At 53.4% G+C, this 13114-nt stretch overlaps 3 protein-coding genes across 3 annotated transcripts in view; 1 reads left to right on the top strand and 2 right to left on the bottom strand.

The window, feature by feature from the left end:
- The window catches only part of EAH_00016320 (hypothetical protein, conserved), a gene marked incomplete at both ends in the record, with an annotated part of 5731 nt that extends 547 nt beyond the window's left edge, over positions 1–5184 (bottom strand). The window contains 10 exons of the mRNA XM_013397812.1: positions 1–542; positions 786–899; positions 1036–1699; positions 1939–2244; positions 2754–2960; positions 3250–3381; positions 3519–3989; positions 4204–4296; positions 4854–4872; positions 5123–5184. The exon at positions 1–542 is cut by the window's left edge and continues 102 nt beyond it. Of these exons, the coding sequence (XP_013253266.1) occupies positions 1–542; positions 786–899; positions 1036–1699; positions 1939–2244; positions 2754–2960; positions 3250–3381; positions 3519–3989; positions 4204–4296; positions 4854–4872; positions 5123–5184 (2610 nt within the window). The remainder of the gene's footprint in view (positions 543–785; positions 900–1035; positions 1700–1938; positions 2245–2753; positions 2961–3249; positions 3382–3518; positions 3990–4203; positions 4297–4853; positions 4873–5122) is intronic.
- Positions 5185–5515: 331 nt separating this feature from the next.
- Positions 5516–8212, top strand: EAH_00016310 (pyridoxal phosphate phosphatase, putative; the record flags this gene model as incomplete). Its single annotated transcript, XM_013397811.1, has 6 exons — positions 5516–6028; positions 6160–6406; positions 6603–6653; positions 6863–6918; positions 7512–7581; positions 7938–8212. 6 exons carry the CDS (start codon positions 5516–5518, stop codon positions 8210–8212), a joined length of 1212 nt encoding a protein of 403 aa, XP_013253265.1.
- A 664-nt stretch (positions 8213–8876) lies between these two features.
- Positions 8877–12450, bottom strand: EAH_00016300 (TPR domain-containing protein, putative; the record flags this gene model as incomplete). The annotated part of the gene is made up of 5 exons (XM_013397810.1): positions 8877–8908; positions 9117–9229; positions 9595–9692; positions 9931–10018; positions 10268–12450. The coding sequence occupies 5 exons, from the start codon at positions 12448–12450 to the stop codon at positions 8877–8879; spliced, it is 2514 nt and encodes an 837-aa protein (XP_013253264.1).
- Between the last annotated feature and the right edge of the window lie 664 nt (positions 12451–13114).

The raw sequence follows: 13114 nt of genomic DNA, 5'->3' as shown, positions 1-13114 counted from the left end.
CTGCAGGCGTCGGTTGGGCTGTCTATCCGTAGTAGGGACCGACAGCAAACCCTTGGGGCAAGCGAAGTGGCGCGTCCTGCTGCTGCTGCTGCTGCTGTTGCTGCTGCTGCTGCTGCTTAGGGGCTGCTGCAGCGGCAGCCTACTTGCGCTTTGCAGCATGCTGCAACCCGACGAAGACCCCCCAACAGCAGCACCTAAAGCCCCTGGGGGCTGTTGGCTAGCTGCAGCGAAGGAGTCGCTAGCTGAGGTGTACGGAGAGCTAGCTGCAGCAGCAGCAGCAGCAGGCGCAGGAGCAGCAGCAGCAGGCGGCTGCAGGGGGAGCAGCCCCAAGTCAAACTTACGCCGCAAATGCCTGAGGATACGTCGAGGGTCTGCAGCAAGTTGCTGCTGCTGCTGCTGACGCCGCAGCGAACGCCGTCCTTGCTGCTGCTGCTGCTGCAGCTGCAGCTGCTGCTCCCGTTGCTCCTGCAGCAGCAGCTGCCGCCGCCGACGCTTCGAGAGCCTCATCCACTCAGTAATAAAGGCTGAAAAGCTGCTTCCCCCTGCAGCCACACACAAACCCTAAACCCTAAACCCTAAACCCTAAACCCTAAAGGCGGCTGCTGCGCTCGTGGACTGCAGCGTCAGCAGAAGCCCGGATAGATTAAGACTTGAAGAAAACCCTAAACCCTAAACCCTAAACCCTAGCCCCTAGGCGCTCTAGGGTTTGGTAGGCGTGGTGAGCTTGAGTAGGGGTTTGTGCTACTGCAACTGCCTGAGGGTTTAGGGTTTAGGGTTTGGCGTACGTGAGGGTTGCTGCTGCTCGAGTGCAGCAGCCCCTGACTGCAGCGCTGCCTTCAAACCCTCTTTCATATCTCGCAGCAGCAAATGTCGTCGGTACTCTGCCTCCACAAACAACTCTGTGCAGCAGCAGCAGCAGCAGCGCAGCAGCAGCAGAAGGATGAGCAAAGGGGGAAAGAAGCGCAGCAAAAGCCTCAACAGCAGCAGCAGCAGCAGCAGAAACAGCAACTGCAGCAGCAGCAGCATCAGCCTTACCCAGTTCTTCTGCTTTAGTTAGGGGTTTATATTCAGGGTAATCTGCAGCAGCTAAAGCATCAAACACTCCTCCTGCTGCTGCAGCAACTTCCAGCAGGTGCTGCCTCTGCTGCTGCTCTTGCTGCTGCTTCTGCAGCATCTGCTGCTGCAGCAGCCGCCGCTTTTGCATGCGTGTTGCTGCGCGGGCCATTGGGCCCCTCAAATACCCCACATGGCCTCCAGCCTGTTGCTGCTGCTGCTGCTGCTGCTGCTGCTGCAGTTGCTGCTGCTGTTGCTGCTGTTGCTGCTGCTGCTGTTGCTGCTGCTGCTGTTGCCAGGGGCGGCCGCGAATGAGAACAGTGGAGGGGGCTGCAAAAACCTCTGTATCGGTTATGTCGGCAGCAGCAGCAGCAGCAGCAGTTGCTGCTGCTGCTGCTTCCTTGCGGTAGCGTTTGCTTCCAAGGAGAGGCAAATTGAGGCTTGCTGCAGCAGCACGTGCATGCGTGGTGACTCTGTTAATAATACGAGTAAAGCGGGAGCGAGGCCGCAGCCGCTGCTGCTGCAGCAGCTGCTGCTGCTCAGCAGCAGATAGACGACACGGCAAAGGCTGCTGCTGCAGCGCCGCCTGCATTGCACGTAGCTGCAGCAACTCAGGCTGCCCTTCAGCTGTTACAAGACCTAACTCCTATACCACACACACACACACATGGATGTTGCTGCGGCTGCTGCTTGTGCTGCTGCTGCTGCTGCTGTTGCTACTGCTGTTTCTTGTCTGCTGCTGCTTCTTTTGCGTGTGGTGCTATTGCTGCTTCTGCTGCTACTGGAGGCTCTTCTGCTGGTGCTGCCTCTGCTTGTTCTGCCGCGCTTTGCTGCTGCACTTTCTGCTGCTGCTGCTGCTGCTGCTGCTGCATTTGCTTGGCATACCTGTAGCCTTCGTATAGCAGCGGCACGAAGGGCAGCCCTGGCTTCTGCTGCAGCAGCAGCAAGGGCCTTGGCTTGCTGCTGCTTGTCTCCCTCATTTTCCCCCTCATCCGCTGCAGCAGCAGCAGCAGCTGCTGCTGCTGCTGCAGCTGTAGCAGCAGCAGCAGCAGCAGCTTCAGGAGGCCGCCAGGGTCTAGAGTGTCTGTGGATGTAGCTGAAGACGAACGAAGTCTTCGGCAAATTGTGCAGCAGCCCGTAGCGCTCAAATCCACCTTCTTCCAGCAGCACCTCAGGAGACACCCCATCAGCCTGCAGCAGCAGCAGCAGCAGCAGCAGCAGCAGCAGCAGCAGCAGCAGCAGCAGCAGCAGCAACAGCAGCAGTGAATAAGGCGTAAGGAAGGGACAGATGAAACTGCAACAGCAAACGAAAAAACAAACACCGCCGCTCCCTTGGAACCAACGGAAGCAGCAGCAGCAGCAGCAGCAGCAACAGCACGCGCAACAGCAGCAGCACCAACAATATCAGCAGCAGCAGCAGCAGCAGCACGAATAACAGCAGCAGCAGCAGCAGTACCAACAATATTAGCAGCAGCAGCAGCACCAGAAATATCGGCAGCAGCAGCAGCAACAATATCAGCAGCAGCTGACTTGAAGCTTGCGTGCAACAGCGAGTGTTTGCTGCAGCTTCCGCTTTAAAAGCCCCTTATACCGTCTTTGCTGCAGCGCTCTCCAGTGTCTGTCGATTGTCTGCAGCAGCAGCAGCGGATTAAAGCGCGGCAAAGCCGATAACTTTAGGGCTTTCAAACACGGCAGCAAACCACGACGGCGGCGCAGCAAAGCACGAGCCTCTGAAAGGTCTGCTGCTGCTGCTGCTGCAGCTGCTGCTGCTGCTCCATGTGCTGCTGTTGCTGCTCCAGGTGCTGCTGTTGCTGCTCCAGGTGCTGCTGCTGTTGCTGCTCCAGGTGCTGCTGTTGCTGCTCCAGGTGCTGCTGCTGCTGCTGTTGCTCCTTGATTGTCGGCATATGCTGAGCGCAAACACCACACTGCAGCAGCAGCAGCTGCAGCAGCAGCAGGAGCTGCAGCAGGAGCAGCAGCAGCGGGAGCTGCACGCAAAATTCGTGTGATGGTGTCCTTGAGCAGCGGTAAGTTCTTCGTGAATTTCGCTGAGGGTTTAGGGTTTAGGGTTTAGGGTTTACGGGGGCCGATGATGAATTCTGCTGCTGCAGGGAGCCGCAGCGGGCTAACTGCGGCAGCAAAATGAACAGCAATCTTCTTGAGCGGTGCATCGTTCTGGTGTACGTACAGCACACACACGCAGACAAACAAACCATGCTGCTGCTGCAGTTGCTGCTGCTGCTGCTGTTGCTGTGGTTGCTGCTGCTGTTGCTGCTGCGGTTGCTGTGGTTGCTGCTGCTGCTGCTGCTGCGGTTGCTGCTGATGCAGGCGCTACAGCAGCAGCAACCAGCACGGGCAAATACAGCAACAGCAGCACGCCGCACCAGTTACCATAGCAGCAGAAGCAGCAGCAGAAAGCTGTAGCAGCAGCAGCAGCAACAACAACAACAGCAGCAGAAGCAGCGTACGTTGGTCTCTGCTAGTTGCTGCAGCTGCTGCAGTAGATGATGAAGCTGCGGCTGCTTCGCCAGCTGCTGCAGCTTCTGTGCTGCTGGCGTGTCGAGAGCAGCAGCAGCAGCAGCAGCAATTCCCTCTCCAGGAGCTGCATCAGGAAAGTGTGCAGCAGCAGCTGCTGCTGCGTCAGCTGCAGCAGCTTCAGCAGCAGATCGCAGTGCTGCTGCATACGCTGCTGCTTCTTCTTTCACGGCGGGAGCGGCAGCAGCTGCTGCTGCTGCTGCTTCCTCCGGGCTGCTTGCAGCAACAGCAGCAGCAACTGCTGCTGCTGCTGCTGCTGTAGAGCGAGGCATCGTTACGGTGCAGGGAGTAGGGACCCGCAGCAAGCTGCTGCTGCTCGCCCTGCACTGCTGCTGCTGCTGCTGCAGCAGCAGCAGCAGCTTCTGCAGCGGCGCAGCACTCAATGCTATCAAACCCTCTTCATCCTAAGCCATACCGCATGCACTAAACCCTAAACCCTAAACCCTAAACCCTACCTCATTTGTCTTTAACCCTAAACCCTAGGCACTAAACCCTGAAACCCTAGGCCCTTACCCGTGAAACCCAAACCCTACACCCTGAAATGCAATCGCTAAACCCTAAACCCTAAACCCTAAACCCTAATCCCTAAACCCTAAACCCTAAACCCTAAACCCTTACGGGAACTGCCAGATATTCCGGAGGGGCGTTTGCATATTCTGTTGGGTCTTTGTGATGCGGCGTTGGTTTGTTGTTTATTGATGAAGGCCGCGTCTGCAAAACCGTAAACCCTAAACCCTAAACCCTAAACCCTAAACCCTAAACCCTAAACCCTAAAGGCATTTCCCTATGGCACAGCCACCACTGTACAGATTTCGTTGCAGGTGCAGCAACGCAATCCGAAAAGAAACCGCAATGCAGCAGCAGCAGCAAGAACAGCAGCAGCAGCAGCAGCAGCATCAGCAGCAACAGCAGCAGCAGCATCAGCAGCAGTAGCAGCAGCAGCAACGGATTTACCTTCTTTGGGCGGGTTCGGTTCCAGTGCTTCGCTCCCTTCTTCTGTGGATGATGTGCATAGAGACGTGATTGCTGCTGCTGCTGCTGCTGCTGCTACTGCTGCTGCTGATCTTGGTGGATGTGCTGCTGCTGGTATTGCTGCTGCAGCTACTGCAGCTCTTGCTGTTGTTGCTGCTGTTGCTGCTGTTGTTGTTGTTGCTGTTGCTGCTGTTGTTGTTGTTGCTGTTGCTGCTGCTGCTAGTAAGAATAGAGCAAATTAGTTTTAGGGTTTGTCTTTTAGAGGAGCAGCTCTAAGGGCCTCCAGCAATTCTTACGGCTAACAATACCGAAACCCTGCACATCAAACCCTAAACCCTAAACCCTAAACCCTAGACCCCAGCTCGAAACCTTCACTTCATAAACCCTAAACTCTAGAGGTTAAACAATGTGCTGTAGACTTTAGAGACAAGACTGAAGGAAGAAGAGATATTGCAAAGCAACAAAAAAAAGATATTTATAGCTGGTGTCTAACTCGAGGGTTTAGGGTTTAGGGTTTAGGGTTTAGGGTTTAGGGTTTGCACCGATGGGGCTGGTACACAAGTACGGCAGATGCGCGTGACGATTCTTAGGGGAGTTATTTATGTCTTCCGTTATTCTTTTTATCATGCTGGTTCTGCTTTTTTAGGGTTTAGGGTTTAGGGTTTAGGGTTTAGGGCTTAGGGTTTAGGGTTTAGGGTTTGTGAGCGCCGCTTCCCTGCCCCCCTAGCGCCTCAGTGGCGTGTAGAGCGTTGCCCAGTTGTTGAGTGTTTAGGGTTTAGGGTTTAGGGTTTAGTGTTTAGGGTCTATGCTTTAGGCCTAAGGACTTAGGGTTTAGGGCTTAGGGTTTGAGATTCAGAGTTTAAGGTTTAGGGTTTAGGGTTTAGGGTTTATGAAATCCAACGCTCCACACCAGTCTTCCCTAGCTTTTTCGTTGTTTTGAAGAGCAGCAGCAGCAGCAATGCCTTCTCTAGTTGTTACTGCTGCAGCAGCAGCAGCGGGAGCAGCACTGTCGCCTGTCTCGTGCAAGACAGCAGCAGCAGCAGCAACAGCAGCAGCGTCAACTGCAGCAGCAGCAGCAGGAGCAGCAGCAGGAGCAGCGGCAGGAGCAGCAGCAGGTGCAGCAGCAGGTGCAGCAGCAGGTGCAGCAGCAGGATCTGTTATCTCAGCGTCTGGAGTAGCAGCAGCAGCAGAACTCTGCAGCAGCAGCATATCTGCTGCTGCGCTGCTGCAGCAATTCGATATATTTATCTTTGACTGCGATGGGGTGTTGTGGCACGGCAGCAAATTGCTGCCGGGGGTGCGGGAGATGCTGACTCAGCTGCAGCAAACCCCTCGCAGCAGCAGCAGCAGCAGCAGCAGCAGCAGCAGCAGCAAGAAGAGTGTTTACTTCCTTACGAATAACAGCACTCTTAGCCGAAAGGGTTTTGTTGCTAAGCTAAATAAACTCGGAATTGAAGCGACAGAGCAGCAGGTAAACCCTAAACCCTAAACCCTAAACGGTGGTTTGTAGAATCAGTGCCTGATAAAGAAGGCCTGCAGCTGAGTTCTTACAGATGAGGGTTTAGGGTTTAGGGTTTAGGGTTTGGGGTTTGCGCGCTGCAGGTTCTATGCACAAGTTACTCAACAGCCAGATATATCCTTTCCCAGCAGCAGCAGCAGCAGCAGCAGCAGCAGCAGCAGCAGCAGCAAAAGCAGCAGCAACTGCAACAAGAGCAGCATCTGATGTGCAACGGCAGCAGCAGCATTCAGCAGCAGCAGCAGCACAAGTCTCGGGTGTATGTGGTTGGAGAGAAGGGTTTGCTGGAGGAGCTGCGCAGCAACGGCATCGATGCTTTTGGCGGCCCTGAGGGTACTAAACCCTAAACCCTAAACCCTAAACCCTAAACCCTAAACCCTAAACCCTAAACCGTAGTTGCGTTTGTGCCTTGATAAGCCGTGTGTCTACTCTTTGAGAGGCTTCTGCGGGTAGCAAGGGTTTGGCTGAGGGTTTAGGGTTTGGCGTACTAGGGTTTAGGGTTTAGGGTTTAGGGTTTGTGTGTGGGTAGAATTTGACGTGGTTTATCATATCAACTATTCCTGCGTACCTCTAGAGTTTAGTATTTACGTTCTAGGGTTCAGGGTTTAGGGTTTAGGGTGTCGGCTTAAGGCTTTAGGGTTATGTTATACAGTTTAGGGTTTAGTATTTAGGCTCTACGATTTAGGCTTTAAGCTTTAAGCTTTAAGCTTTAAGCTTAAGGGTTAAGGGTTTAGGGTTTAGGGTTTAGGGTTTAGGGTTTGTGGTTTGTGGTTTGTGGTGTATGTGCAGAGGCGTACGAAGCGATAGACTTTGCACGCGACCCTGCGGTGTACGTACAGCCGGAGGTTAATTATGTTGTCGTTGGCCTGGATAGAGATTTTTATTATAAGAAGCTTCAGACTGCTCAGCTGTATATTAACGACATGCATGCAAAATTTATTGCGACAAATGCAGACCCGCTCGGAAACTTCTCCACCAAACAGGCAATCTAAACCCTAAACCCTAAACCCTAAACCCTAAACCCTAAAATCCTAAACCCTAAAATCCTAAACCCTAAACCGTAATCCTTTAAACCTAAACAGAAAACCCTAAATCCTAAACCCTAATCCTTTAAACCTAAACAGAAAACCCTAAATCCTAAACCCTAAACCTTTAAACCTAAACCCTAAACCCTGAACCTTTAAACTTGAACAGAAAACCCTATACCCTTAAACCTAAACCATAAACCCTAAACCCTAAACCCTAAGCATTAAAGCCTTAGCCCTAAACCCTTAACCCTAAACCCTTAGCCCTAAACCCTAAACCCTAATTTTAAAGCTTGCACTCTGCTTGCACAGGCGTGACTGCCGTAAGATCCTCACCAACACACAATGCTGCATTTTGCGTACAAGGAAGTTTAGGGTTTAGGGTTTAGGGTTTAGTGTTTGTGCTGCTGCAGAAGTGGGCTGGAGCAGGGACAATGGTTGCTGCTGTTGCTGCTGCAGTGCAGCAGCAACCCGTGCTGATGGGTAAACCCTCGGAGCAGATGAAGCGTTTGGTGCTGGATGCGCTGGGTATTATAAACCCTAAACCCTAAACCCTAAACCCTAAACCCCTTTAGTACAAGACGTGTCACAGTCTCTTGTTTGATTGTGTGGGACATGCGTGTAAATTTTGTTGCTGCTGCTGGAGTTGCTGCTGCTGCTGCTGCATTTGCTGCTAGTGTTGTAGTAGTTCCAGTTGTTGCTGCTGCTGCTGCTGTTGCTGCTGCTCTGATTGCTGTTGCTGCGTGCTGCGTTGTTTGCTAGTGCTGCCCGGTGCTGCGGTTTCAGTTGTTGCTGCTGCTGCTGCTGCTACTTTTGCTTTTGCTGCTGCTGTGCTGCAGCAGGTGAGAGCCTGGATAAAGTGCTGCTTGTAGGAGATTCGCTTATAACAGACATTGCTTTTGCTGCTGCAGCAGCAATAAAGAGCTGCCTCTGTCTAACGGGTGTGACAGACGGTTTGCTGCTGCGCAAAGCCTTCTCTGCTGCTGCTGCTGCTAGCAGCAGCAGCAGCAGCAGCAGCGGCGGCAGCAGCGGACACTCAGAGGAGCAGCAGCAACCCAAAGCAGTCCTCCCAGATTTTATCATCGATACCGCTGCAAATATTTGCTCTGAGTAAACAGCTCAGCTGTATATACAAACATAAATGCTGTATATATATATATATATATATATATATATATATATATATAGGTATATCTGGGGTGTATGGGCAGCTAAAGTGTGGGGTAATAAATTGGGGTGTACGTACACCCGAAGATGAATCAGCAGTTCAACGGGCGCTGCCTCAACAGATTGCATGCAGATGCTTGTACTCGCAGCAACAGCAACAGCAGCAGCATTACTTGCTGCGGAAAAAGCTGCACCAGCAGCAGCTGCTGCTGCAGCAGGACTTGCTGCAGCAGCAGTTGCAGCAGCAACTGCTATGCAAACCGTTTAATCAGGAAGACTTATTAAGAGGCAAACCGACAGAGTTAGTAAAGATATGCAGCAGAAAACAAATTAATGCTGCAGCAGACGACACAGTTTATTAGAGACGCCAGCTGCTGCTACTGCTGCTGCTGCTACTGCTGCTGCTGCTACTGCTGCTGCTGCTACTGCTGCTGCTGCAGTTACTGCTGCTGCAGTTACTGCTGCTGCAGCTACGGCTACTGCAGGTATGGCTGCTACTGCTGCTGCAGCTCCTGCTGCTGCAGCTATGGCTACTGCAGCTATTGGTGCTGCTGCTGTTGCTGCTGCTGCAGCAGCAGCAGCAGTAGCTGCAGCTGTGTCACGGGTGTCCGTTAAAGGCGGCGTTGTTCACCCGGATAAAACCCTAAACCCTAAACCCTAAACCCTAAACCCTAAACCCTAAACCCTCACCCCCCCCTCCCCCCTCTGCTACCCATAGACCGTAGAGCATGCGCCCTAGGGTTTAAAATGTAGGGTTTAGGGTTTAGGGTTTTGCTGGAACTGAATATTATAACTGCCTGTCTCAGGGTTTTGCTCAACCTTAAAGTTGTCTAAAGACAGCCCGACTTTACCTAAGACAAAATTGCCTAAGTCTTTTAATTTATCAATCATTTCTTTCTTTTCTTTCTCAAATAAATCTTCGCTTTCTTTCTTCACACGCCGCAAATCTGAGCTGTACGTACACCTGAATCAATCATACATACAACACCCCAAACCACAAACCCTAAACCCTAAACCCTCAATTACACCCTTAATACCGCCTATATATATATATATATATATGTATTTATATATAAACACTTCTTCATCTTTGAACAATTAGGGTTTACGGTGTATAGGCATAAACTTAAAACCCTAATTCAGTACCCAGCTAGGGTTTAGGGTTTAGGGTTTAGGGTTTACGCCAGTAAGGGTTTTAGGGTTTACGGTTTCCCCGCCTAGCTGTGAATTAAAATTTTTCGGTCTAGGGTTTGAACGGGTTCAGTAGGGTTTAAATGAGCGTAGGGTTTAAATGAGCTTAGGGTTTAGGGTTTAGGGTTTAGGGTTTACGCGAGCTTCGGGTCGAGCTCGATTGCTTTGTTTAAATCGCTGAGCGCCTCGTGCCACTTCTTTTGTCCTTCGTAGCCACGGAAGCGTCGTAAATAACCCTAAACACACAAACCCTAAACCCTAAACCCTAAACCCTAAAGCCCTACGGTGCTGTGCGTTAGAGAAAGAAGTGCTGCTGATAGGTCCTGCCTAGGGTTTAGGGTTTGCGCAGTCGCAGCAGCTGCAGGGTTTGCTGCTCTGGTAAGGGTTTAGAGTTTAGGGTTTTCTGGTTAGGGGAGGTTATCTACCGTTTAGGGTCTAGAGATTAGGGTTTAGGGTTTAGGGTTTAGGGTTTACCTTTGCATATTTAGGGTTTACGCGGATGGCGTCGGATGCGTCGGCAACAACCGAGTCAAACGCCCCATAGTGAAGGTGGCACAAAGCCCTGCAGCAGCAGCAGCAGCAGCAGCAGCAGCAGCCGCAATAAGAGCAGCAGCAATAGCAGCAGCAGCAGCAATAGCAGCAGCAGCAGTGGCAACCGAAGCAGCAGCAGCAGTAACAGTAGAAACAGCAGCAAGAACGATAAGGAAATTGCAACGGGAAGGACACAAGTTGCAGCAGCTGCAGCAGCAGCAGCAGCAACAGATGCTGCTGCTGCTGCTGCTGCTGCTTCTACTAGCTGCTGGTGGATTACCTGTTACTCTTTAAGACAGCATGCATCTCGTCCAGTTGCTGCAGCTGCTGCAGCAGCTCTCTGTACCGCAGCAAATCATTTGCTGGCAGCAGATGTGCAGCAGGATGCTCTCTTGGGTCTTGCTGCTCTTCCTGCTCTTGCTGTTGCTGCTGCTGCTGCGGTTGCTGCTCTTGTGGCTGCTCTTCTTCTTCTTGCTGCTGCTGCTGCTGTTGCTGCTGATCCGACTGTTCTTGCTGCTGCACTTGCCCTTCATCCTGCTGCTGTGTCGCTCGTTGCTGCTGCTCTTGCTGCTCTTGCTGCTGCTCTTGCTGCTCTTGCTGCTGCTCTTGCTGCTGCTGCTGCTGCAGCTGCTCTGCCTGCACCTCAAGAGCATCAAGCTGCACTTCTGTTTCCTCCGTCTCCTTCTCGAGCTTATCAAGAGCAGCAGAGTACAGCTGCAGCGCAGCAGACACCGACCCCCTTTTAAACTCTGCATTGCCTCTCTCTTTTAACTCATCTACGCTTTGCTGCTGCTCTTCATCGTCTCCATCCAACTCCTCAAATCGAGGGGCTTCTGCTGCTGCTGGTTCTGATGCTGCTGCTGCTGCTGGTTCTGATGCTGCTGATGCTGCTGCTGGTTCTGATGCTGATGCTGCTGCTGCTGCTGCTGGTTCTGATGCTGCTGCTGCTGGTTCTGCTGCTGCTGTTGCATCGGCTGCTGCAGGTGCTGCTGCTTCTGCTGCTGCATCTGCTGCTCCTGCTACTGGGGGTGACTGAGCATCTGCTGGTTGCTGCTGCTGCTGCTGCTGCTGCTCGTCTTCGCAGTGTACGTCCCCAATGCGGGTAACCCCTCTGAGGAGATCTGCTGTACTTTTTGCTGTTGCTGCTGCCTCTGCTGCTGAATCTGCTGCTGCTTCCGCCAGCTCTTTAGCTGCTGCTGCTGCTGCTGTTGCGTCTGCCGCTGCATCTGCTGCTGCTTCTGTTGCTGCTGTCGTGTCCACATTCAGTGAAGCGGGAGATGATGGTGCATCAGCTGCTGCTGCCTCACCTGCTGCTGCTGCTGCTATTGCTGAGTCTGCAGCGGCTGCTGCAGTTTCTGCTGCTGCCGCTGCTGCTTCAGCTGCATCTGGCGCTGTTGCTGCTGCTGCCGCTGCTGTCGCTGCTGCTTCAGCTGCATCTGACGCTGCAGCAGCTTCTGCAGCAGGCTGCATCTTTATGCCTTCTGCTTCTGCTTCTGCTGCTGCTGCTGTTGCTGCACCAACTCTATCATCTGTTCCATGTGAAGCCGCCGCCGCTGCTGCTGCTGCTTTTGCTGTTGCTGCTGCTGCGTCTGCCGTTGCTGCTGCTGCTACAGCTTCTGCTGCTGCTGCTGCTGCGATGTCGCTCACCACTTCCGCAGCAGAAGAGGCGCTGCACTCTGCTGTCTTAGAACCATTCTGCTGCTGTTGCTCTTGCTGCTGCTGTTGCTCTGGTTGCTGTTGTTGCTGCTGAAGCTGCTCCTCGAGTTCGTGCTGCTGCTTCTGCTGCTCCACAGGCTGCTGGCGTTGCCCCAGTTCTTGCTGCTGCTGCTGCTGCTGCTTTTGCTGCAGCTGTTCTACTTGCGTGTCACTACCTGCCTCGTCTGCTGCAGCAGCAGTACCTGTTGCTGTTGCTGTTGCTGCGCCAACTGCTGCAGCAACTGCAGCGTCCCTGGCAGCATCAGCTCGCGCTGCAGCAGCAGCAGCAGCAGCTGCTGCTGCTGCTGCTGCTACTGGATCGGCTGCCTTCTCGCTGGCTTTGCTGCTGTTGAACTCTCCCTCTGGCTGAGAAGGATCTCTTGCTGCTTTGCTGCTGGTGTCTGCCTCTTCTGCTGCTGCTGCTGCTGCTGCTGCTGCATCTGTGCGCCGGCGACGCGGCTGGCCACTGTCCATACTGCTGCTACTGCTGCTACTGCTGCTGTTGCTGCTACTGCTGCTGCTGCTGCTGCTGCAGCTGCTCCCAACATCTTGTTCACCGTGCTGCTGCCGAGGCTGCTTTTGTTGCACCTCCGGCTGCTGCTGCTGCTCTTCATGCTGCACCTGTTGCTGCTGCTGCTGCTTTTTATGCTGCTGCTGTTGTTGCTGCTCTGGAGGTCGACTCGCCAGGCGAGTTGGCCGCTGCTGCAGCCAACGCGCTGCTGCTGCTGCTGCTGCAGTGAGCAGCAGCAGCAGCAACAACAGCAACATACTGAGGGCGAGTGCACGAAATCCACCTGCCTGAAACGAGTTACCGATGTTAATGCGGTTGTTGTTGCTGCTGCTGCTGCGGCTGCTGCTGCTGCTGCTGCTACTACTACTACAACCACTGCTGCGGCGGCGGCGCTGCAGCAGCAGCGACAGCAGTAGCACCAAACGGTGCAGCAGCAGCTGCTGCTGTCAACCAGAAGAAGAATTCAAAGGCAAGGGTCGGGTGTGCGGCGCCTGGACGAGGCTGCTGCTGCAGCGGTTGCTGCTGCTGCTGCTGCTGCAGGCGTGTAGTCGTTGCTGCTGCTGCTGCTGCTGCAGCAACACCTTATCTGACTGCTTTTCAAAGCCTCCCGCTGTTTTTCTTAGATTAAAATACTATTATAAAACATGAGACAAGCAGCAACAGCAGCTGTTGGTACAGCGGGCTGCTGCTGCTGCTACTGCTGCTGCTGCGCCGCAACGGCTGCGGCGGCTGCAGCAGCACATGCAGCAGCAGCAGCAGCTGCTGCTGCTGCTGCTGCTGCTGCAGGCGTCACCTCGATCTAGGGCTAAGCAGCAGCCAAAGCCGCAGCAGCAGCAAATTGCTGATGCTGTTTTACATGATTGGTTTAAAAATTAAGCGCGGCACCCGTCCTTTAGAGTATTCCCCAGCAGCAGCAGCAGC

This window comes from Eimeria acervulina, genomic scaffold (genome assembly GCF_000499425.1).
Source record: "Eimeria acervulina Houghton genomic scaffold, Eah_scaff102, whole genome shotgun sequence".
NCBI classification, from domain to species: Eukaryota; Apicomplexa; class Conoidasida; order Eucoccidiorida; family Eimeriidae; genus Eimeria; species Eimeria acervulina.
The sequence above is the reverse complement of the archived record's forward strand: the minus strand, read 5'-3'. Positions and strand labels throughout refer to the sequence as shown.